Below are 26,847 nucleotides of genomic sequence, written 5' to 3' on the forward strand. Positions count from 1 at the left end.
GGATAAGGTGGCAGGCGGCTGGGGAGACAATTCACAGTATCCCAGAATGGTCTAGGTTGAAAGGGACCTTAAAGCTCATCCAATGCCAACCCATTGCCAAGGGCTGCCCAGGGCTCCATTCAGCCTGGCCCTGAATGTAAATGCTACCAGGGATGGGGGGCACCCACAGATTCTCTGGGCAACATGTTCCAGGGCCTCACCACTCCAAGTAAAAAATTTCCTCCTAATGCCTAACCTTAACTTCCCCTTAGATTGAAATCATTTCTCCTTGTCCTATCATGTCTCCCTCCTGTTTGTAAAATCCCTTTTGTACAGGAAGCTCATCTGAATGCTTTACAGGGAGCATACATGACAAAGGATCAGACTTAACTTGTTCTTATCTGTGAATAGGAAGGAATGAGAGACCCTTACATAGCTGCTCTTCAAAGTGCAGCTCAATCTCATCTATCAAGGAGAATGCAATAGATGATTTGGAGGAACTGAATAAGGGGAAGATTCCATAGCTGGATAGCTTCTCATTGCACATAGTCTCACAGGCAACAGGACTCATGTAGGCAGTAAAGCAGCGATGGCAAATATTTCAACCAGAATGGCAGTCATAAATTGTGTTTATAATCCATCTTCTCCTTAAATAGCCAACAACTAATTCCACTACTTGTACAAAATCCTCAGACTGTTATCAAGTCCATTTAGCACTGGGTATTGCAAGTTTGTGCTTGGTAACTGTGAGCTTTTCAACTTCAGATTACAAAAGAAACTTTTGGGGTGATTCACTCATCCCACTCTTCCTCTAAAAAGCACATGCTGGGAAGAGCTGCTCATAAAACAGAGATTCTTTCAGCACTTCCATCCGCACACTCAAGTCTTGATCCTACAGATTAATCTCGAACATTCTGTAAAAAGTTCAAAATAATGAACATGGATCACATTTTCTCCCTTGTGAATTTTATACTATATAGTCCTTCTAAAAAACATGGCCTAAAATAGGATTTGTATCTAATCATTTATGCAGTTCTAAAATTTAAGAAATGGTACTTTAAAAATCTGAATCTGTGTGAATGAAGGGTGACACAATGCAACAAAACGTTTTTACCAGGGACAGTGACTCCAAGTCTATAGCTATTAATAAAGACATCATTATCATATGAAATCAATCAAACTTAATCCAATGAATGCAAATAAATTTTCCAATTTTACTGTTCGATCCTGCTCTTGTTGAGGTCACTTGATGCAGAAACACTGATTTGATTGCAAGCTGAAGTCAACAGAATCATATTCACTACGCACCTGAAAATCCTGACAATGTAGGTGCACACATCCTTGTCATTCATATGCTGCTCCAGTGCCACACAGAGCTCATAGACAGCACCACTGCAAATGAGCTGGCATCTTGTCTGAGGTAAGTCAGCCAAGTTTCGTAAAGTAGCTGTCAGCTGCATATAGAATATTTAAAGATTCATTAACCATGGCTATTTACTACAGAATCCATACTGTTTTTAAAATGTAATTAAAGCTCAGATCTCATTTATAATGTCTAAGGCAGTCTGAATATCCTGTTAACATCCTGCAGGTATGTATTTATCAATATCTCTTAACAGAAACATATAAGTAAAAAAATAGTGCATATTATAATAAATGTTTGAAAATGAAAGATTGATACTGGCCTTTGCCTGCATGCAAACTCTTCCTGTGAGGAAAACATCATCTTCCACTTATTTTAAAACCTTCTATTCATGAATATGATCATATAGCAACTGAAAATTAAGTGAAATGCTATGGACAGTTTAAGTGATATTTTGTATAAGATTATCAGAGGGCTGGAGCAACCTCTCCTATAAGGAAAGGTTGAGGGAACTGGGCTCATTTAGCAGGCTCCAGGGAGAACTCATTGTGGCTTTCCAGCTTTCCAGCTCTTGAAAGGAGCATATGAACAGGAGGTAGAATGGCTGTTTATGAGGGCGGACAGATAGGACAAGGGAGAATGGTTTTAAACTGAGACAGAAGAGGTTTAGGTTGGATATTAGGAGGAAGTTTTCCACACAGAGGGTGGTGACACACTGGAACAGGTTGCCCAAGGAGGCTGTGGATGCCCCATCCCTGGAGGCATTCAAGGCCAGGCTGGATGTGGCTCTGGGCAGCCTGGTCTGGTGGTTGGTGACCCTGCACATAGAAGGGGGGTTGAAACCAGATGATCATTTGGTCCTTGTCAACACAGCCATTCTATGATTCTGATCTTGTAAATCTACATCTAAATCTTGTAAATTATACTGACATCTAGCACATATTTAACTGCATTATGTTAACTGTTAAATGTTATGTTAAATGTTAACTGTGAGTCATAAATGATGATGAACTGATTTTAAAAGGCAATATAATTTATTCACTTTGATTAAAACATTTCAAAGTTAACCTAGATCAGGAGAAATCTAGCGTACAATCAGTATGGAAAATGAAAAGCTGAAGTCCAAGTTTATTTAGGAGAAATCAAAATATTTTCAGAAGATACTGTTCTATTTCAAGGAGTTTCAAACAGGAAATATTCTATCACCTATACATATGCACAACGAATCAGCTGCTGTATATTTTGAGATGCTCTGGTTCTCTTCCATAACAAGGGTATTCAAATACCAATGTCAGACAAGCAATGACAGGTAAGTGAACAGTCAATCAGAACCAGAAACTACAAAATTCAAGTGAGGTCAAGATTAAGTGTTCCAATTGTTCATAATCACATAAAACTTGAAATGAAATGTATCACTGAGATGCAGTGATTGTCTGGTGATAAGTAATTCATCATTTTATAGAAAAATCCGTCAAAGAGCAGGTTATGTTGTTGCTTTTGAGCAGCTTTTGCTCAGACGGTACTAAGCACAACGCTACCACTTTCCAACTGCTTTTAAATTTTCTGTCCAATTTCAATACACTTGATGAAAAACACGTCTGCAATCACTACAAGTTTTAGGAAACAGCAACCAATTGTACAGACTGCACAGAAAATGAGAAAGAGCTCAAGGGCTGCTAAAGTTGAGCAAGCAAGTTGGAAGTACTGCTTGCTCAGGCATGCAAGAAGTTAATCTGTTCAAAAACAGACTTCAGTGATCGATGCATATGAAATACTTTACTCCCTCCAAATCCTATGGACCATTTATTTTTATTAGCACAGGACAAAAATCAAGGTAATAAAATATAAAACTCCACAAAGATACACAATAATTACTTCTGTTAAAGGACCATTTCTGAATCTCTAGATTTGCAAAGCTGAAGTGAAACACCACCTCAAGTAATTAATTCTTCTTTCTTTCTTTCTTTTTTTTTTTTTTTTTTTTTTTTAAAGAGCAAATCTACAACAACTCAGACGAAGGCTAAAAGCCTTCTGGAAAAGAAAAACATAAGAATTCAAAAGACTTAGAAACAGACCCACACGGTCTGCAGTGAGAATGACTCTCTAAACCTAACATGAAAGGTCTCTACAAAATCAACATATTGTACTGATCCATCCACTATGTTCCAGTCGTGCTGTTTAACTACCAGGGCCTTTATCTACACTAGATCCACAATGGCAGCACAAATTCTATAAGTCTTTTTACTGTTTCAGCTCAACTATCAAGAACAATTTTGCACTTCTTCCTTAACAAAATGACTGCTGAGTAATTATTTTATTAGAGCAGTTCCTTTAGTTTCTAATGGAGTAATTCTTGGTTTTTGTTATTGAAATGAAAAAACATCATTTTATCATCGATGTCCAAATACAGCATTCCTAAAATTCTACAAATATCCAGAAATATCCTGTTGGAAATGGTGAGAGATCACTATGGAAGTTATGAACTTCCATAGGTTCCCATTTCAAATCAGACAACCTCAGATTTACTGCTTATGGAAAACCGTGTTTTCAAAGAGCATTAGTAACATTTTCCAAGCACATTACCTCACTCATTTCTTGATATTACAAAAAAAAATATATTTTTATGTTGCCTTTTTGCATTTACAAAGCCTAATACCTTGATGCACTTAAACTATCAAGAATTATACTACTAGTGACCAGTATCATGCAGTCTCTGCATGGCCCAGGAATAAACTCTATGAAATGTATGAAAAATACAATAGTAAGTTATGTGTAAAGTTACTGAAAACATACTCCTATTTCCCCTAACACTTGATCAGGGAAGCTCAGACAGAACTATAAAACAATCTTAGAAAGAACAATAAAGGCCAGTCTGAAACAACAGCTGCATAGAAAGATGGTGCAGGTAATACAAAAACAACAGCTAGCACAGAAGTGAAATATGAAGGTAACAAAGCACAAAATAACAGAAGCCAGCCAAACAAATGCAAGAGCTATTCTAATTTCTTCGAGCAGACAACATAATTCATTGACAAATGCAAAACAATTGACTCTAGCAAATCCTACCAGCTCTAATTCTCATGTTGCCGCTTGAAAGATCAAATTCGTGAAAAATGGAAATTTAACAGCAGATAAATGCTATTTTTAAAGAGAAAGACATTTTAAGTGCTTTTCAATTAAGGAACACAGAGTACTTGTTAAGTCTTGTCAGTGAAACTTCAAAAGCTTTGGCTTTTGAATAAGCATTACCAAAATTCATAGGAATATGATCAGCAGCAGCAACATGAGTCAGAGATTGTCTTGGTTTCTTGTCTTCTATTAAAAGAAAAATACATATTATTACAAACATTTTTTATTTTTGTATCCTGGAACTTCTGCATAATAAATACTTTGTTAAGAATGAAGACATCTGAGGGAAAGTTTATTCCCATAAAAACAAGCTGGCAAGATTATGTATAACACTGCCATCTGGTGATTGTGCAATTTTACAGTTAAAGAATGAAGGGTCAGTCCTGTTTAACCGAAATACCTGAGTTTTCAGGATTTAAAGCCAGCAGAGATTCCCTCAGAGATCATTGTGAATATTTAGCATGTTTTTCTTCTCCAATGTAATTGTCCTCCATTCCTGAAAACCTATGTTTGTTCATTATTTCTGTACAACACTGCATATTTGATCTTTTGCTAGAAGTTAAGTATGGCACAAAATTTTCTTTATTCTCAAAATGTGATCGTTGAAGAAGAGGTCTTCAACACATCCCTGAAAATGGAGCTGTTCCTGTATTTATTACAGTGACTGAACATTTAATTGACACAGAATAAATTGTGCACTTTTATGTAGATTTGTTAAAGAAAATGGCATGAGAAAGCCACAGAGGAATTCCATAGAAGCAGGAATCACTGTGCTACTACAGAAGAGATACAGAATATGAATTACAAAGAAAGGAAGAAAAGGTAATCCTGCAAAGTTGCAGGGAAGTTCAGACAGCAGGTCAACCAGCTGAAAACACATTTGTTTTATTAATTTGCAGTTTGCAAACTCACCCAGTCTGTTTATGTTTATATCAAGATTATACTCGCTTATGGAAAGACATTGCTCCACTAAAACAAACAAAAAAATCAGTAAGAGTAAGGTGATGGTATAAGCTATTCTTTTTCTCATGTAATTTCAAGTACCAAATCCCATGTTTGTAAGTGATTATGCTAAATGACAGATTTCTCTAAACATTGCCTCAGAAAACCATCTAATCCATTTCCCTGTGAAGGGCCAATAGCTTACAGTTATCCCACTGGCTAATCTTTACCTCATATTTTACAAATCCAGTTGGCAAATTTTCAATAAATACATTAAAAAGCCACAACCTATACATAACTTAAGATGTACTTACCAATTATTATTATTATTTTTTTTTTCTAAAACACCTCAGTTTAAACAGTTTCAGGGCAAAGGATTATTTTTTATAGTCATCACTCATTAAGATTACCTTATCAGAAATTTTGAGCTTGCTGCCTTCAAAAAATTACTCTACTGTTGGCTTTTATATTATTGGCCTTTTCCTTAAATTCTATTTCTGGAAAAAAGAACTTTGTCAAACCAATGGAGATGTGTTTTCCTACACTTTTTTTTTTTTTTTTTAAATGCATTTTTCTTGTAATAAAAGCTTTTTTTTTTTTTTCCTAATCTTCTAGGGCATAGCAGAATACATTTATATTTATTACTGCAATTTAAAGAATTTACAAGGGAACGCATTTATTTACTATAAGATCCAGAACACTGTCAGTTCCATACTGTAACAACCAGAAATTTGTTTAATTAAATACCTAAAAATATTACTATTTATTCAGAATGTCCAAAGCCATTAAAATGAACTACTGAAAATATGTGCAATAATTCCGTTTTGGTGCTGAACAACTTAATGTAAACTTGTTAAAAATAATTCTATTCAAATGCAGGCACAACTCTTGTCAGTAGTGCACAAGGTTAGTTTATCTCCTCTGATTAAGTTTTTTATTTCCCTGTGAAATGTTTACTTTTAGAAATGAAAATAAATGCTAACCTGGACTAATAGGTGGCCCACGGTGGAGAAATGCGAGTCATTTTCTTTTATATTATTAATCTGCTTCATTAACTGCAGCAACATTTCAACAGCTCCTTTGCCGACCATTTCATTAAGGAGCACTGCATTTCCAGACATAAATTTTATAGCTCCCAGGCAATACAGGATAGCTTCACTGTTTTTTTGTAGATCTTCAGTTCTCAGGACCTCCAACAAACAATCTAAAACAAAAGTTGTTAATTTTAGGCTTTCTGAATAATAATTTAATGTTTGATATAGCTCGGTCAACAAAGATTAACAACTGGAAAAAAAAAAAACAACCCTCTTGTTGAAATCCTTCTATACTTTTCTAATAAATGGGCTAGAAAAATTTGGTATTTGGATCAAAACCAAGGAGCAATTATTGATGAATAACAGAACAGGCCTGACTTCATTCTCTCCAGGCTTGAAGAACCAGCATCAGTTGTAAACACACTGTGGTAATCACTAAACTCTTCAGTCAAGATTTGAAAAAGTATGTATGCCTGGAATTTTGTGTATTAGACTTGAGACATTCAAAGGGGTTTATTCTTTCTACTTGCTGAACAATCAAATGTGTTAAAGACTCTCACGTGGAGCATTAAAAAGCACAGATGAGCAATTCAAATCTCACACTTGAAGTCTGTCCGAAGAATTCTTAGCTTTATTCTTTATACTGATAAAGTTACTGTATACTTTTGCATTATGACACCACTGTCAGACACCTGAAATGTTAATGAACGCTTGCTAGTACAAACCTAGTGTATCTTTTCAAATGGAGATATTCTGAATTTGGCAGGTGTATTTTAAATAAGCAAATCTAGCCAATATCATGCTTTTGGATTTCTTGTAACTAACTGAAAGCTACATATACTTCTTCCTATGTTCCATCCACCTGAATAAAAATATTTTCCCGCCTTATTTGAGATTAGAGATTTCTAGAGTTTTTCTGTCTTCATTGGGTTTACATGGCAAGTTTTCAGTAGCAGAGATGCTGCAGGAATGGCCTGTGTGGGCAAAGCCCAGCATTGCCCAATGCCAGATCTGAGCCAGCTCCAGTTTCTCCAAAAAGGAACCACTACTGCCAGATTTGAGCCACGAATGATGCTGGGTGTGTCTCAGGGAGAACAGATTGAAGAAAAACTGCTGTGTGACAGCAGATGGTAGAGAGGAGAATGTGAGAGAAACAGTCCTGCAGGCACCAAGGTCAGTGCAGCAGGGCAGGACGTGCTCCAGGCATGAAAATGAAGTTTCCAGGAGAGGCCCATGGAAGACCAGCCTGTCCCTGTGCAGCCCATGGGCACTGTGCAGAGCAGGTCTCCACATGCAGCCACATGGAGGAGCTCGAGGAGCAGGGGCAGAGGATGACCACGAAGGAGTGAAAGAAACCCAGTTATGATTTGCTCCATTCCCCTGTGCTACTCAGTGGATGTTTCAACATCGAAGATATAAATAATAAGAAAATACATACCTAGTAATGTATCATTTTGAATGAGGTAGTCATTTTTTCCATTCCTGCAAACTTTAAATGCAAGCTTGCAGGCTCCGAGAAGATTTTTTCCATCCACTTTCATCTGCAAGAAAAAAGTCGTAAGAATCATAAGAATCACAACTAATACCTACATACTAGTTCAGACACCGCATTCTCACAGTAAAACTCTTGAAATCCAGCTAAAACCATGATAGGATACACAGCCATACTGAAAAGTTTGCAAAAATAAAAGGCACTAGCTAGCTTAAGCTCTCTTCAGCAAATTGTAGAGACTGACTTTGAAATAACAGATTATATATAAGCTTTTCATTTTCTGCAGGTTGTATATGATTGTACATCTTTTTTTTTTTTACCTAATTCACTCATCTAACTAAAGAAATTCCACACAGGATTCACTGGTTCTGAATCTATGGCCATCCAACAAAGAAATCCAATGCAACAATAAATTTTGTAACAAAAGTTATTCTCAGATATCAGAAAAGATCTTACAACATACTAAAGGTTACTGAAAGAAAGGAAAGCAAGTTAGATCTGTAATGGCAATCTCTTCCTTGTCTCTGCTTTTGAAGGTTTGAAGGGCAAATTCCTGCTGCTCAGGGTTTTTAAAAGATGGAAAAAGGAAAGGAAAGATGGAAAAAAATGAAGGAAAAAAATGTTTGTAACAGAACATTTCTTTTAAGCACCACGTAACACCTATGCGGTATCTGAATATATATTTTCTGATTAAAATAATATATATCAACTTAAAGAAGAAAATTACTAATATGTCTACAACGCAATGCCAGGTAGTATCACTTCAGTAGTGATAATTCATATATACTTTATAGAAGTTAAACTAGAAGGTTTAAGAGCACCAATTTAAGTGAGAGTTCTAACCAGCAATATTAGGAAACACTGCCAGCGTGTTATGTTAAATCTTAAAACACATGAACATGTTGACTAAATTCAGTTCTTAAAAATTCTCAGTCAGCACAGATGTACTAATTCCTAGGGTAAATCACATGCCTGAAATTATACAGATTATTAAAGATTGCACATATAATCTTTCATAAAATCAGACAAATAATCAAATGCAGATTGCTACTGGGGGAGAAAAAGCAGTCTGTAAGGGATGAAAGGATAGCTTCTGAGGGAATGCGTTTGTTCAAGCAAGATCACATTATACAGGTCCACACGTAACATAAGCTAAAGCTAAGTGCTGATTTCAGTATTTTTTCGTAATTTTAAACTCCTAATCTATTGATTATACAAAAAAACATAGCATCACTGAGATTTCAATGTATAGTGTTGATGTTAAGACTAAGTAACCTGCTCCTTGTAGAAATATTGTGATTCTGTAATCACAAATCTATAAAAAGAGAAGGAATCTTAAACAGAATGGAATATTGCAGAAAAATATTACCATCAAGTTTCTCAAGTACAACAACATTAATGGAACTACTGGGACATGGCACCATGGTGACTCACCTTACCATGAATGAAAAATAGATAAAGCTTTTAGAAGCACACACCTGTTGTGTCACACTTAAATCAGAGATGACTTGTCACCAAGCTGACATTGCTAGCAACAAAAATGATGAATTCAAAACAATCACTTACCAAACCACTGACTCACGTGAGTGCATAAAACTGAGCACTTGTCTACTTCAAATTCTACTAATAATTCAGTTTTACCTTTATATTACTTCTGATTTTACACCTTAGTTTTAGCATAAATTAAAGTTACTTATTTCAATTCCAATACATTTGTCTTAAAAAAAAAATCACTTGACTTTGGATACATCCTGTTCTTTCTCTTGTTTTTTTTTTGCTTTTTTTTTTTTTTTTGCTTTGTTGATTATTTTTTTTTAATGACAATTGCTAGCTCTACCTTAAAAATCTTATTTTAAGGCATCCACAGCTTTCACAATCAAACTCTGTGCCTCCAATGAGAATCTAAGTCTACCAGTCTACCCTAGATATTTTACGCTAGCGTACAGCTCTTTCCACAGTGATGTTGGAAAAACAGTTTATTTCCCTTCTTTTCAAAAATAATTGAAGAGAGTTAGCATGTACCTTTCTTTATTCTACTCTACGTCAGACAAACTTGATGGTCTCTATCAAATGTGCTTTTCAGATCTTTGACTATTTAAGACATACTTGCAGGCTTCTATTCATTATGTACTTCAAATGACTTCTCTTTGGATATAATTTTCCAGCTTATGTTCATCTCCCTTAATTATCAGCTACATTTAGATCATGTTTCCCTAGCTCGCTTATACAAATATCATACAAAACGATAACAAAAACCTTAGAAGTGTAATTTAACATGAGGTCTGCCACTAACATTATCGGACCTTGGAAAATGTCCTTGGCTATTCCAGCTTTCACAAAAAAAAGGGAAAATTATAATTTATAACTTATTTAAAAAAAAAAAAGTTTTAATATTTTCAGATAAATGTGTTTAAAGTCAATATATTATTCAAAACTAAAATTTAATTCCAGACCTAACTTTTTAAATTGTTTCTAAAATCCCAGTATATGTATCCCAGCTTAGGACACCATCTCTTTTCCATGCATAAGGAATATGCCAGCCACGGTACACCAACTACCATACTATGGTCCCTATTTCCTTTCCCAGATGCAATTTCCCTGCAAAATATAGGCTCCAACAGGTGCCCATCTGAATGAATGGGTATATTTGTAAGGCAAGAAACTGCAATTAGCAAATTGTTAGTTTAAACACCTTTTAGAAGGATGAAATGAAAAGCTAAATATAAGTTGTAATTCACAGTTCTAAGCTTCACATTCTACCAAATAGCATTTTGAAAAACTTACAGACAGAATAATCTTTGCCAGCTTCAGGCAAAGTGGATCTGAATCAATTTCTACAAGTTTATATAATGTCTTCAGAAGTATACTTCTTCTTTTAAATCTTTTTCCAAGCATATTTCCTTCATTCAAGACTTGATAGAGTTTGGTGCAAGCCAAAGAAAGACTTTCTACGTTGTCTTCTAATAGAAGAGAGTAGAAAAGGAGAGAAAAACACAAAATAATAATAATTGTCATCTTTTCCAGAGCATCTTAATAGACATAAACACAGGAGAACAAGATAACGAATGTGTTGCACAAGAACAAAAATAATGCAACCAATAAATCTTCAAAGATGATAATGCAGTTCTCAGAAACAATTGTATGTTGGCCTTTCAAAAAGAAAAGGGGCCAAAAATATGATTTTCTTTAGTTCTAGTCATTCCACAAGAAGGACATGATTAGATTTTATCTCTGAATAATGTTTTGCTTACCTATAAAAAACATGTCACTATGAAAAAGTTTAATTCAGCAACTCACATTTCACAGTACCAGCACTAAGCAAGGAAAGGGTGAATTGCACAGCTGTTTTCAAGTTCTCCGACAGCTGCCTTTTCTACACATCAGTTACAGGTGTTGGAATCCTGCCTTTCTAAAATAACAATATAGTTTGGGAATCGCTCAGAACTGTACAAGTGTTCCAGACATTTACATCTGCAAAATTAAGCCAAAAAAAAAAAAAAAAAAAAACCACACAACACTAATGTGTAGCACACTATAATGAATCAAACCCTTTATTCAACATTTACTTTTAACTACTTGTAAAAACAAAACTACTTCTATATTCTACATAATGTTTATACAGGGCAACTGAAAAAAACTTTTGAATAAAACTTAAAGACGGATTTCAGGGTTAAATCTTCCAAGTCTTACTTAATTTACTCAATTTTGCTTCAGTATTCTGGGTCACTGTACACTTTTCTGAGTCATCTAACACTTTAAGCACAAGGGGAAATTTTCATTGAGACTTCCTCATTTTTCTAAACTTAGTTTAGACTTTCAATACAGCCCACGCTTAAAATAGTGAATCTACGAAGTACTTTATTTTTATAAGTATTACCTCATCACTGACTGTTAAATTGGTAGAGCTATGGCCTCTAAAACAAGCTAATTTCATTAGACAAGATGTTCTCTTAACCAATGTTTTTTATTTTACGCTGCCAAGTCACTGAACATATTAAATCATAAATGACTACATAGTTCAACTACAGTTATTCTTCTGTAAATGAGTAAATGAGTCTTGCGTTTCCTCCAGGAAGTAAAACAGAAAATACATACTTTCAAGAACAGTGTTACCCACCACTTTCCAGTTCTTGCAGAATTGGTAGAACCTTCAAATGCCAAAAGCTTTTTTCCTCTTCCAATTCATCTATTCTCGTATCATCCTCTACTCCTTCAAAATACATTCAAAACAGAAACACATGTTCAGAGAAGATTTCAACTTGTACACAAATAAAACATTACAAACACTTCATTCATTGCTCAGAGGAAAAAAAAAAAAGCAAACTAAAAATGTCTGATTTTGCTATACTCTGGGTTATTCTACCAATTCAAGCTTTTTTTGTTGTTACTGCTTACAATTCCTCAAAAACAAGAGTTTTTCACAAAAGTAGATGGAGAAATGTTTTGATATATAAAGCTGCCCTATAAATCCAGATTTGTTCCTGTTTGCTGACATTAATGTTTCATTTGACTGCTGAACTGGAAGGTAACAACTACATTTACATCACTGTGTTTTTCAGCTTTGTATCTGACAGTGTGACAGCTTATTCTGTATTAAAAACATCCATACAGACAATCCTCTAAGTGTGACAATTTTATCTGGTACACATGTACAATATTACACTACGCTTGATTAGCTGACACTTTGTTCTCATAGAATCACAAAATGGCCTGGGTTGAAAAGGACCATAATGATCATTAGTTTCAACCTTCCTGCTATGTCCAGGATTGCCAACCACTAGACCAGGCTCAACAGAGAAGTAAGGGAAAAATTCTTACTACTTCCTACATTTTGTTAGTAACTCTAACCACCTCACACAATCAGTTTTTAAAATCTTCCTAAGTTCAGGTAAAATACATCTCTCTTTTGTTTCTTTTTGATTCTTCTGTTACATGTTGGACAGTTTCTAGCACAGTTGGTATTTTGGGAGATAATTAGCAAACTCTAGACATCTGAAATATGCCCTGCCTCCAATAAGCATGACAAAGTTTGAAGTCAAACAATTTACATTTTTCTTGTCCAACCTCTACCTATGAAATAGTACAAATAAATTATAAGGCTTGTAAATGGAGAAGATAAAGCCTCAAGTAGCAACTCCTTCTCTAAGTAAATGGAAGAAGAGCACATCACAGCCTCTGTCAGAATGATCCAGAATCACACAACTGCTCAGTTCTAGTAAAACAGTAATAAAGTAACAGTGAAGTCGAAAACTTCAAGTTGGCATATCAGACTCTCAAATATATACTTGAGATGTATGAAACATGTCAGTTCTCAGAAAATAATATTTAAAATCTGTTCTATAAAAATTAGCAAAATGCATCCCTACGAGGAAATCCAGAATCTTAGCTAATATAGTAGGACAAAGCTTTGTTAATTTCCAGGCAGCTATGTCAGCTTACACCAAGTGATAAGTTGATGAAGTGTTAATGGAAAACTTCTTGAACGTTGTTCCTGTACACCAACAACATTAAAAATGCAATATATTTAGAAAACCAAGTATATTTTTCAGTGAAAAAAAAAATCTTCAAATCATAATATTTAGATTATATATGTTTGAATGTAGTTCACATCTGAAAAAAAAAGAAAAAAAAAAAAAAAAAAGGAAAAGATGTAACAAAGAAAAAAAACTTTTTTGGCAAGAGGTTTGGAGACTGAAATGCTTTATATGAAGTACCTGTTAATCTTCTTTTCCAGTCTGTACTCCTTGGCTTTGATGCAACTATGCCATGCTTTTTCATCTGGTTACTAAAAGAAACAACATACGTGTACACATAAAGTACATCAGAATACAATGCCTACTTCACATGCAATACAAGATTTGTGTATTGCTAACTAACTGGAAAAAATATACATTATTTTTACTAACGTGTTAATTACCTGCTCATTAAAAATGACACACAAAACAAACATTCTCCTGTATGTATTACAAAAAGCTCTTGCAGAACTACTGACTTAGTTACACCACAAGAGGTCACCCTTATGGAATACAAACTAACACATTTCCACTTGTACAGTAAGACTGAAAGCTAACCAAACTAAACTCAGAAATTTAATTTTTATCATCAGTATCATTAACTGAATGTGAGCTCAACTAATTTTAAACTGCAGGTTCATTCATTCATAAGGACAATTGCTTCTTCTGATAGAATTAACACTTCTAAGAAGTTTAATTAGAAGAATTTTCAAAGAAAGAAACCTTTTGATAAACCTTAATGTAAATTCAGTATGTGAACTGTTTCTAACCATACAATGGTCACTGGCTTTGTTAGTAAAAGAAACATGATTTATTGTCTCTCTTTTTTTGTTTGCTTGTTAGCAATACCATAATTCTAGTTGATTATATCATTAGTCTTTGGCCAAAGGAAACTACTACATACATCTTTGATAAACGTATTGTTTGTTTGCCTATGCACCCAAGTAACATTGATCTAAATATATTATTAAATATATTATTAATTTACTATTAAAATAGAAATCTTTCCTCCCTTAAGATATATAGATGAAGACTTTTGTCTTCAGTACATGTTTAATTTAACACTCCATATTCCATTTATAGTCCACGTACCAATACAACCTAAATTTCCTTCTAAGGCTAATAGAAGCGTGTTAACAACGTTATTTCAATTTTTTTTTTTTAACCTGTTAACTTAGTTGCTATAAAGCTTAAAGCTAAACTGTTTTTTAAGTGGTTTGCTGGATTGCCGCCTAAATCCTGTCTGCCAGTCCAGACAGAGCTGTAAGTCATCCTATCAACAGATGGAGACAGAATAAAACACAAAGCTCATGTAAGATCACTTCGCTATCAAAGAGACTGAAAAGCTGACTGCTATCAGTCAAAATTTCCCAAGCAATCATATTACAGAGGAACGTTCACTTCATTATGGCTAACAGTGAGTCATGCTTTCCTTTAGAGCATGAACATTAAAGTTCTCTAAAATCCAAATGCTTATACAAACTATCCTGAAATTCTTTCATCCCATGTATGGCAGTTCATAGTCAGCTGAGGAAGCAACACTTGAAAGATGGAAAAAAAAAATAAATAGACAAGCGCTTGCATCCCTAAAACAGACCAACATGTGTAGATACATAGTATAAGAAACATGGTTCTATAGGACATGTTAAATACAGTTTGGTGTATTAATACAAATCAACACTTGGTTCCATTTACGTGAGTTGTCCTACAAACCTCAGAATTTTCAGAAACAATTCTGAGGTTTAGCTTTCCCTGAAATGAAGACTATAACCTCGGCAAAGGACACCAAATAAGTATGATAATAATAACTACTTCAGTCATCTAGTACAGATATACTCAGAAATCAGAATAACAACAATGATATGCAGGCACGGTGATACTACCTGCCTACATGAACACAGATGTCTGAGTTTGCTTTCCTCAAAAAAAAAAAAAAAAAAAAAAGTTTTTTAACTTTCTCCCATCCTTGTCTCTTCCCCTAAAACATTAATCCATAGGAAGAATCCAAGAAACTTCAACAGAAACAATCCCACAAGTTTTGTAGGATATAAAACAAGCTGAATAGAAGAGAAAACTGAAGGAAAGGATGTGATAACCTGAACAATTATCAGATACAGAGTATACATATGGGCAATGCAAGGAAAGACTATATCAAAGTCTGAACTTCGGGGGGGGTAAAGATAAGAAAAAAAGTTTGGTTGGAACCTGTGCATCCTCAAACAATAGTATCAATGGGTTTAAAAACATAGCATGCATAAAAAGGAGATTGCTGCATTGCTGGTATTCCCAGAATCACCAAGATTGGAAAAGATCTCCAAGATCAAGTCCAGCCATCCACCTACCACCTATATTTCCACACAAAACCATGTCCCTTAGGACTACATCTAAATGTTTCTTGAACATCTCCAGGGACAGTGACTTCACCACCTTCCTGGGCAGCCTGTCTATTCTCCTGAGAAATGTCCTCATAAATTAATTAGCTTACCAGGAACTCTCATTATTTGCAGAAAGAGAATATCCTGAATATATACATAATGCAAGCAACTAGTAGGCCTGTTTATTTTCAGGGAATACGTACAATTCATGAGTTTTGTGAGAGTATAAAATCTCTTTTATGTATCTTTACCATGCTGTCAACTCCATTTTAGTCAGAGTCTTTTGCTTCTTTGTTATGTTTCTACTTTCATGTAAGATTGAAACTTAAGTAGCAAGATCTTGTTAAGAACTTTGCAGTTAAAATGTAATCAACCTACTCCAAGAAATAAGTTACCTAATACTGAGGGGAACTGGCTTGTCAAGAGAGTGGTTGCCTTGGAAACAAAGTCAATTGGCAGAAATCTGATCAGCTGAGAAGGGACTCATCAAGAAAATCAACTGACAGACTCCGATGATTTACAGAAGAGAAATAACTTGACAACTGGTTCATCTCTATCCCTCTCATACAAGGGAGATGATAGCATTCCCTACAAGGAACATTGCTTTCTTGAATGTACTCAGACTATGATGACTTCCAAAAAGAACATGAGCCAGAACTGCAGTAGTGGTATTTTTCCTCTGCAGAACAGTCTATACTGAATCGAAAGCAGCATTCATTCAGAAACCACGTTTATACATTTGCTTGCTCTAACTATGATCCTCTGTTAATGGCGTTCCAGGGAATACATTTCTAATAACTGCATCCTGAAGGCAAAGAATTAGGCTCCCTCTCTCTAAAGATGCTGCTCATGTCAGCAAAGTCTGGCTCACAAATGTAAATATAAGAGTCCAACAAAGAAACAGTGCTTGGATTCCTTCCTCATACCGTGGGACCTTATGTGTCTCAGAAACTGGTTGCTTCTTTGCTTGTAAAACAAAGGAGTCTGACAACGGGCCTGAGGTTTGGGACACAGCTCTCCATACAGTTAAAGCATTAGCATAGTCTCTGTGGTGGTTTTGGCCCAAGACAGGTAGCACTCTCCTTGATAAAAGGTCTAGACTTGGAAGAGAGAGAAGCAGGGGCATGGACATTACCAGCTGGTACTTTTCATGGGAGAGGGAAGGGGCTAAAAAAATCCTTTCATTAACATAAATCACATCAGTAGTTGGCCATCTAGTCAGCAGTTTGCTGCTATTAGTAGTACAGAAGTAGTCCTGGTCCACCAGTCATCACCTAGCTGCTACTTAAGCGAGGCATACAGCACAATACCAACATACATCCGTGCTACTCCACAGAATTGCCTCTAACAAGTATGTTTGATCAGCGAGGTACCAAAGCTCAACTAGAAAGAAAACTGTGTGATCACCTCCATTTATTTATTTTAACTTCAAGGCATTTCTTTTGGACACTGCCCTCTCATCATGATGAAGTCCTTGTAACAACTATATATTCTGACAACTTCGTTAGACAAAACTAAAAAAATATATATGGAAAAAGAGAAGAGTACAGTAACTGAGGTAATGCAGTAAAGGATGGAGGATGAGGGTTAGTGTTCAAAGAGTAGGAATAATTGGGGATGAGTGAGAGCAGGTACGGAAAAATCTGTAAGTCCCTCACTATCAATTTCTGCGAGTGCCAACATCTCATGTATCTCTGTTCCCCTAGAAATTACGAGCCTCTCTTCTTGCACCCATGTAAACTACCCCCTGCAAGGCAGAATCTCAACAGAGTCTTGTGAAGGCAGTGAGCTATTACTACACATACAGAACACAGATAGCATGCTCTGGGCAAGTGCTGTAAGGAAGTCATACAAAGCTGACATTAGCTGGGGTATGGAAGTATTTATTTTTTCCATTTTTAATCAAGGAAATTAAGATGAACTATCAACGTACGTGATCTGGAAGATAAGTAGATTCCACAGAGCACCCTTTAACTTTGCATTTATAAATATCTTTTGTTGTGAATTCTATGAGACTGCATAAGAATAACTCTATGGAGGCAGGAGGTGTGTGAAGATTTCAAAAGAACCAAAATGGTTTCCACTGACAAAAACTGAAGAAATTAACATGCAAGGAGTTTTTGGAGACTAACTAACAAAACAATATTTTCCCTCCCTCAGCTCCATACAAAACACTCAAAATATTAGTAAATCTCAAACATCAGCAACATTTAGTCCAGAAAAGGCAACGTAGAAGACAGCTTGGAAAGACAAACACTACATTGTCTGCTCAAGGTGCCATTTGCAGAATATACAGTAACACTAAAGTTTGCATGCATTTTGCACACACTTTATAAAAATATGAAACAAAACATTGTCTAGTTTGTCCAAAAGCTCATCTTCAACTACTCTTTATAGTATACGAAAAGACATAATAAAACTTGTAAGTATGGACACTCACAGATAGACTTCTGTAGAGGTTCTTTCCTGATAACAAGCCCTAATGCATGGTGCTGCCACATGAAAGATCTCTTATCACCCACATGCTTTCATTGGCCTCAATGCTAACTTACAGTAGCCAAAACCTTGTCTTCAAATATCTAGATGAAAATCAATCTTTTCTTAAGCTCTGGAAGTAGAATAGGCAATGAAATAAGATGCAGACTGCTTATACATAAGTAAAAGCACTAAACAAACATACGTTGCATGCACTGGGAAGTCAGATTTGATATAGCTACATCCAAAATCAAGAATTCTTAGTTCTAAGTAATAAGAACAGATTCAGAGCAATGCTAAGCAGATCCTGGCAGCCCATTCAGGCAAGACAGAGGTATCAAAAGGGTTACGAAGCACAAAGGGAATCTTGCCAGAGTAGATCACAGCTGTCTCCCCCAATAATGGGTAATCCTGAAACAGTTATGCCATTTTAGAAAGACTGTTTGACATGTTACTGGCCTATCTGTTCAGAGAGAGATTAAATCTACACTATAATTCAGGTTTATTTTTAATGCTAGAAGTATACAGGACAACATACCTTCTACTGACGAAGATCATTTAAGTATTTAAGCAAGTCTACATTTTCCTTTCAACTAAAGATCCCAAATTTCTGTATGGGCTATAAATGGAAAAACTGTAAGGATATGCTGTGAAAGTAATACAAAACCAATAAGTTATTAATAAGAACATCCATGGGTAAGTAAACTAGTTTTCTTCTTTTGAGTGCCTGTCATTCTGTGTATGATTTCATAAAAGGAGTCATACTGTGATGACTTCCACAGGCATAAAAAATACAATCTGGAATAGCGTCTCAGTCTTTGAGTCTTCAGTCAGCTGGACAACATTAAACTGTTAAGCTTCAGAAAGATCACACTGCCTATTAAAATAAGAACAGAACAACAGAACTTCTTGACAGCCATGCAGAACTCATCTACAGGCATGCAGTTACTTGCACTGTGATTGAAAAGATTTAACTAAAATCAGGAGGGTGGAGGGGAGAAGGAAAAGCTCTTATCATACAAATCAACAATAAGTTTCCCTGGTCGAAAAGCATTTTTTCTAGATTACAAATCAACAGCAAACATAAAGTCTTTTTGAAAATGTTTGTGTTGACTACATAGGAAGAAATAATGCTACATCTAATGTCTAACGCTTGCTAAGTAGATCTAATTGTGGAAAATACGGCCTATGGAAACACTTCACAGATAAATAGCTTTGGTAAACACAACTCTCTGAAAGATAAACTCTTTGATACTTCCCTAGAGAAAAATATAAAGCCAGTAAAAAAAGTAGTCTTGTCCTTAAAGAAAACAGAAGGACCTGCTGTAAGAACCTGAAACTTTTCTGCTCCCCTATCCAATGATAAAGGGATATGTTCTTACACAGGCTAAGAATAAAGGCTCTCCTATGTTCACAGCAGACTGAAGTGCTCTTGCAGAAGCAGAAATGAGAGACAGGGAGCTTGGTGCATACAACACATGCTACCCTTACTAGACAATAGGAAACTCCCTCCAAAAACTTCTTTGTTGATGTGTATAACAAGCAGAACATCAGAATATTCAGATGCTAAAAAAAATACTTCAGTGTCACTGTAGACCTACCATAGATGATCCACCACTTTTAAACACCTGATATTCCCCACCCCCCATGAAGTGTACGAACTTCCAAGGAAAACAGTGCTGAAAAATTAATTCTTCATGTTAAATGCACAGCATCTGTAGATATGAAACATAGCACTGGTATTTTCTATCAGTATTAGAAATAAACAATGCATGTATCTGACATAATTTCCTGCTTAGCCGCGGTACACTGACAGAAAAACTAAACACTTCTATCAGATAAGGAGCTTAAGCCTTCAAAACACAAAAATGTTCCCCCTTTATCCTAGAGGAAGGGCAACTTTTTTAAGGCTTCCGGATGTCAGGAAAAATTGAACGGCTACAGCTGTACAAAACACTAAATCAAACAGTTGCAAATTTGACTCAGAAGAGATGCTACAAATTTTACTGAGTAAACATTAAGAAAACAAGCAACTCAGAAGCGTATGTGCGTGCTGTATGTTTACTTCACACAAGGCTCAGTCACACTGGCTATGAACAATATAGCCCATCTGTGCTAGAATATTCTTAATATAGAATATTAAATCGAAAAGTTGAGGCAGAAATGGGTTAGGCGCTAAGCAGTCCAACACTGCTCTTAGAGCTGTTGATGTTTATAGGGAAACTAAGTACTGTCCTGCATGTTTTCCCCAAGATTCAATAAATATGCACCACTTAAAATTATACTGAACATCTAACATCCACTGGGGTAATTATACTTTGCAAGCCAACTATTCAAGATCATTATCCTTGCTTCTTTTAGATATACGATCAGAAAAGCTATCCATTATAAAAACAACAACACCAACAAAAAACAACATCAAAAAATACCAACCAGATACTTCTAGTGTAAGTGCTTCATGAAGACAATGGTAACTTAGAGGTTAAGATGCAAAACGACAGTTTTTCCATTGCAATGGAAATTATGGCTGCTAAAATTTCACATTTTGAGTTTGAAGCAGAACCACTCAAATCACTTGGATAGAAAAGCAGTAGTCAGGAGGACTAGACCAGAAAATTATACAAGGGGACCGATGTGGGCACTCAGTATTCCAGCAATAGAGCACCAATTAACATCCATAGTCCAACTCAAATTTCACACCAGTTGAAATACAATCAGAATTTGACACACCAAAATAAATAAATAAATAAATCAAAACACCACTAAAGCAAAACAAACAACAACAAAACAAGACAACACAGCACCACACCCCAAGGCTCTCAATTTTGCTTGATCAAGACTCACACACACACTCTACTTGAAGCCTCCTAATAAAAACAGGTATACCCCATAGTGAAATCAATCATCTGAACATTGTGAATATTACAGATAAAAAAAAATGGACCAGAAATTCAGCCTGTCTCTCCAGCCATGTGGTCTGCTACAATTCTTGTCTTAACACAAAGATGGCCTTACAATGTTTTAAAAAAGCATTTAAGAAAAAAAAAATAATAATAAACCAACCTGAAGGGTAAGACCAGTTACATAGGTACTTAAGAAACTATTCAGATTATATATGTAAAAAACACTGTATGTTATGCAAATCTTGTTCACTAAAAAATCCAATTGATATTTTGAAACTAAGCTACTAATAGGAATTGTGTTTACCTTTTGGCAGAATCAGAAAAAAAAGACTATTTTGCTTTATTATTCATTCTGATAGAAAAAATTCCCATGTGCCAATTAATATTTGCATTTTCTATTAATCTATTTATTATGACTTAATTATACTATCCAGATATTTTATGTTGCCAAAAGCTTTCTGTGTTATCACTCATTGGTTGAAGAGGGAATCTGGTTTTCAATTTGTTTTATTTTAAACAAGGCGATTTCTTCCTGACCCATAACATAGTACCTAAAAGAGACTATCTTTTTATACAAAGTGCTACTTCACTGAGCTACTTAGGAGAATGTATTTCTATTTAGCTCAACTACTAAACTTTCTATGATGTCACCTCAAGAGACAAACACTGCAGATATAAACACAAGAAAGAAACAAGCAATAAATATGCCTCAAAGAAAAAAAGAATAACAGCCCAATTTTTAAAGACTACTTTTCTTTTAGTAAACATAAAGGAGACAGTGTACTATTTGCAGACAGCTAAAATAAGCATAATTCAGAGTATTAAACCAATTAGATAAATCTCCAATCAGTCCTGTTTCTTGGTTACGATTTTCAAGTGCATATAAATAATTGAAAAAGTGTACTTGATGATACAAATGTCCTGAAATTATTTTATCACCAGAAAAGACAAAAGAAGAAAAGAAGTGAAAACTGTAACTGAGATTCTGATACCATTGATAAGAGAAAAGATAATAGTACAAAGGTAACATAATTTGCAAGAGTGTCGACAAATAGGCCAACTACACTCTGAGTCATCCTGAAGATGAACATATAACAATTCCTCTATAAAAACAATCATGAGCACAATCCATTGCTTACGACAGCTCCAGCAATAAAAAGAATACAGCATTCTGTTTATACAGGCTATTAAAGAACCTTGTGTACGTGTTAAATAGTATGGCTTACAAGAATAATAGAAGATGATTAAAACACTTTATCCTCAACTTTCTTATTCTTCACAGTCTTTGTATTTTACACCTAATGTAAAAAATACTCCTAACAGTACCTACATGCGGAAGAGTATCTTAAGGCAAGCAGATAACTGATAGATGAATTATAATCTTAAAAATAAAAATCTAAAATAAAAGCCTAAATATATTTCAGTCTGAAAAGCATGGCATCTTCATCTATCTTACTTGAATCTTGCATAAACATTCTTATTCTAAAGAAAATGTCAATCTAAATTCATTACTATTAAAGCCTTACTTAGACTGTGAATTGCCCTTCCTTCTTGACTCCTTCCATGGCACACCCTTCCACTCTGGCAATTCAATTTCAATTAGTAATAAGGACTCTCAAGACCTAGGTTTCCCAAATGTGGAGACTAATAACCTTACTCTGAATTTAAGGACTAGAGTGGAAAGACTCGTTTAGTACTAGGCAGTAAAAACAAGGCTCAACTCCACTCCTTCATGAGTCAATATCACAGATAACTGCTGCTTGATGCTCTTTTCTTCAGCAGGCTATACAATTTCTATTCTGAAAAAAAGAGCTTTTCATTTCCAATTTTCTCTCAACATCTTCTAAAGCTATATAAAAACAGATACTTTCTTGGAGGAGGAAGCATTACACTTTCTTTGTCAAACACTTGAGAAATTCCTGTGAAAGTTTTTGCATTACTTTATTATTTCCTTCTTAAACGGTCTTAACAGCCAGTGGAACTGAAGCACAACTAGAAAAAGATTATTTAGGAGTGATTTCCTGTTTCCATGTCTTCATAAGAACACAAAAAGTTGAGGACAGACATAATGAGAAAAGACAAATCCTGAAGGAAATCTGGATAACCTGCAGCAATATCAGCTAAACTATACAACAAGCTGTTATTCATACAATGCCGTTAATTCTAAAAATTCAACAGAACAAAACAGATTTCTTTCCTGAAAGAAGCATCCATTCTATCTCCTCCATAGAATTTCTCTTCTTTGAGGAGCAAAGAATATTTTGAAGCCAGTTCAAGTTATTAGGTAGAAATTATTTCCAATATTCATTTGTCTACAAGTATGTTTGTTTGTTTTTCTATTAAAGCTTACAAGAATTCTAAAAAGCACAAAAAAGAGAAACTAATCATGCAGAAGAAGTTGTTGAACACTTTAGGACTGTGTCAAACACATACTTACTAAGAGCAGCAATGCTGATAGAAAATAAAGCATACTACATCTTCCTTACAGCACCATCTAATCCTTTTGTAGATGTTTATAGAAATCTTTAATTAATAGAAGCACAGATCAGGCCACTCGGAAGTAAACTGTTTGCCACCAAGCTCTTCCTTGCTGAAGGCATCCGTGTTTCTAAGGAGCCCTGAAATGTCATCTAAGCTTTCAGAATATTGAGAAATTGGAGGAGGAAAAAAATATTCATCTTTTCTCAGGAGGGAAACGGTTGCTCTTCATCAGCAAATCTGCCATTCCCAGTGACACTTTTGTTGAAATATATGAATGCAGAAAGCATTTTGTAAATTTCATTTCTGTAGCAATCACAATAGATGGCAAGACACAATGCCTAGATAAAGATATAAACAAAACTCAGCTTCCTTATGATTGTCAGAAGTTCCTACTTACTTTCCAGAGGTAACACATCAAAACATTCAGATCTGCTTAAGTTAATATACCTTTTCTATTACAACTAGATGGTTATTCAAAAAACATTATTGTAAACCAAATGGCAAATAACTCTTCCCTTGGAAGTCTTGGGGGTACCCATTTGTCGTTGTTGTTTGTTTACAACCCCTTTATAAAGCAGCAGTGACTTCATCAGTGCTGCTGCTTCTTTCCACCAGCCCTTGGAACAAAAGAATTTGAGATGGAAGGTGAACAATCCTCTTGCTTGAACAAAGCACTTCCTGCTTGTTCCCTTTGAAATAAATGTAATAGCACTAATAAAAGGGATCTGCCATACTATTTTTGCATGCTTTACAGTTTCACTATTAACAGAAAAACAACTATTAGAAAAAATATTTTGGTACATATATAGGAGAATCAGGCAAAGCCTAATGAGGAGTCTCAGACATCTTTTCTTGTATTTCCTCATGCTTAATTCCAGCAAGGTTTTGTAAATCACTAGGATATAGAATTGAGGCTTACACAACTGCTTAAAATGAAGGATGACAGGAGTAATAAAGTTTTCATATTTCTGTAAGTTCAGTCTGCTCCTGAATATAACGTGCAATATATCATTTAACTTTGTACAAGATGCTTTAAGTATGTATGACACAGATTTAATCACAGCCATCATCTCGTAGATATAATGTTCTATTGAGAAAGAACACCAAAGTCCTATTGCAACGATCCCTCTATAGTAATGGAACCTTGTCTATACAATTCCTATCCAGAAGAAACTCACGGAAATATACTGAAGGACAGATTTGCAATACTTTTCAGCTGCTTTGTCAGATGAAGAATGATATCTCTGAACTGAGAAAAGGATATAGATCAAAGCCTGCCTGGCTCATGTAACATCATGTGAGTACTGAAATAATGCGTTTATTGGAATAAGTCTTAGTAATGATTTCAAATGTATGAGAGCAGCTAAGATTACCTAGAGCCAATCCATCATACAACGGCGTGAACTGCTTGGGCTGATACAGTTAGGAAAACAGCCTGAGGGACATCTGTACTTTACTAAAGGAAAAGCACCTGGCATTATTTTCACGCACGCTGTAGTATTGCAGGTATGTCTGGTATTCAAAACCATATGAGTTTCTAAATATTCTTAGTGACCTCCAGCACAGGGGTATAAGCTGCACAGGCAGATTTCTTAAGCTGCATTGGCAAAAATTATCTTCTCAAGTACAGATAGCATGCATACCCAAAACACAGACCCTGTGTTCAACATAGAAAAGACAGAAGAATGTTATGATATTCTTCTGTTTTGAAGAAAACAGATTCGGAAAAATATTAGAACAAGATTAGAAAACATTCTTCTGTATTTGATACCTATCTAATTGAAGTAATGTGTTAGATTCACTACCTTTAGTATTACTCTCCTTAGTTTGAACACAGTACATGACAAGCTAGAAGCATTAGAAGTCCACTTGTTATGGTTAGAATCATTAGCATCCTAACTATAATTATGAGAGTCAGAAAATTACGTAATAAGTCATAAAGAAATTAAGTAAGTGGAGCTTATGAAAAATGAACACCGATAACTTATCCTTCAAATGCGCATAAGGATATCTGAAGAACTGAAAACAGCATTTTCCTCTTCCTATTTTTTCTGTGTTCTCAAAATTCTCTTACACTGAGAATCTGAACTGAAAATGTCCACAAGACTGTATGTAGCAATGAGCAAACTTGTCAGCAACAGGCCTTTTTTTGCCAACTCACAAAAATATGTCAAAACAGAAGTCAATAATTCTCTGAAACTATTTTCAAAGTAAAAATCACAACATTCTGGGCTTCAAACTACTGGAAAATAGTGATTATGGCACACAATGCCATACAAAATGGGTAATTGTGAAAAGCTTAAGTAGCAAAAAATCCAAACAAAAAAACTTATGGAGCTTTCAAGCTTATAAAGGACAAGCGCATACCTTATGAGCAGATAGCACAATGAGCTCTAAGTTACATATTCAAGCAGACCTTCAAGATTTAAAATTAAGAGTCAGAAGAAAGGTCATTCTCTCCAGTTTGTAAAAGTAGCAAATGACTTCTTCTTATTAGAGATGCTTGGACACCATTAAGTAACTAACTGTTTCAATTGCTGTACCAAATTACTTCATGCCACAGCTTTACTAAGTAAAAGTCAAATTACAGTAACTCATGTAGTGTGATAATTCATACAGTCAGATAATTCATATAGCTAGAAAGTCCGTCAGGTCACTGATCTTAATGAGAGAAAATGATTTCACACCAAAGTTTTCTTTGAGTTTTACATATATTCACTCACAGTTTTTCCATCTCTGAGTTTTGATCTTTCTCCCTCCCCTTTTTGTTTGCTCCTTCTTGTCTTAAGTCTTTTAGAATCTTTTTTTGTTGTTTTTTTTTTTCTTTAATTTTGCTTTCAATTCAATATAAAAGAAGAACATTATGATAGCTCTGCTACATATCATTTTCTAAAACATCTTCAGCAGACAACATGTTCTAAAGTACTTGATATCATCACCAAGTAAATTAATGAAAGGCTTTTTATTTTAGAACTTTAAAGAAAATTCTCCTTAATATAGAAGAAGCATTAGAATATCCAGAAAAATAAGTTCTTCATAAGCCTAATAATGAGCTGGAAAGAAGATATTTACTGGCAAACATTTATTTTAAACAGTGACCAATTGTTTATGGGATGTGTTATGGAATGTGTTATGAAGTTTAAGTGTTATTTATTCTTTAC

The 26,847-nt window shown here is 35.0% G+C and overlaps 1 protein-coding gene across 13 annotated transcripts in view; it reads right to left on the reverse strand.

Moving 5' to 3' along the window:
- Positions 1-26,847, reverse strand: part of ARMC2 (armadillo repeat containing 2) — a 68,632-nt gene that overhangs the window by 31,925 nt on the left and 9,860 nt on the right. For 12 of the 13 annotated variants that reach the window (XR_014881449.1, XR_004158946.2, XR_014881448.1 and 9 more), the window contains exons 6-11: positions 13,654-13,724; positions 12,057-12,149; positions 10,724-10,899; positions 7,886-7,988; positions 6,397-6,617; positions 1,288-1,433 (exon numbers count right to left, since the gene is read on the reverse strand). Coding sequence is in view for 6 of the 13 variants with exons in the window: in XM_085217521.1 (XP_085073647.1) it covers positions 1,288-1,433; positions 6,397-6,617; positions 7,886-7,988; positions 10,724-10,899; positions 12,057-12,149; positions 13,654-13,724 (810 nt within the window). In the remaining 7 variants the exon portion in view is untranslated. The remainder of the gene's footprint in view (positions 1-1,287; positions 1,434-6,396; positions 6,618-7,885; positions 7,989-10,723; positions 10,900-12,056; positions 12,150-13,653; positions 13,725-26,847) is intronic. The other variant, XM_085217519.1, reaches the window with a different exon arrangement.

This window comes from Meleagris gallopavo, chromosome 2 (assembly GCF_905368555.1).
Source record: "Meleagris gallopavo chromosome 2, MGAL_WU_HG_1.1, whole genome shotgun sequence".
NCBI lineage: Eukaryota > Metazoa > Chordata > Aves > Galliformes > Phasianidae > Meleagris > Meleagris gallopavo.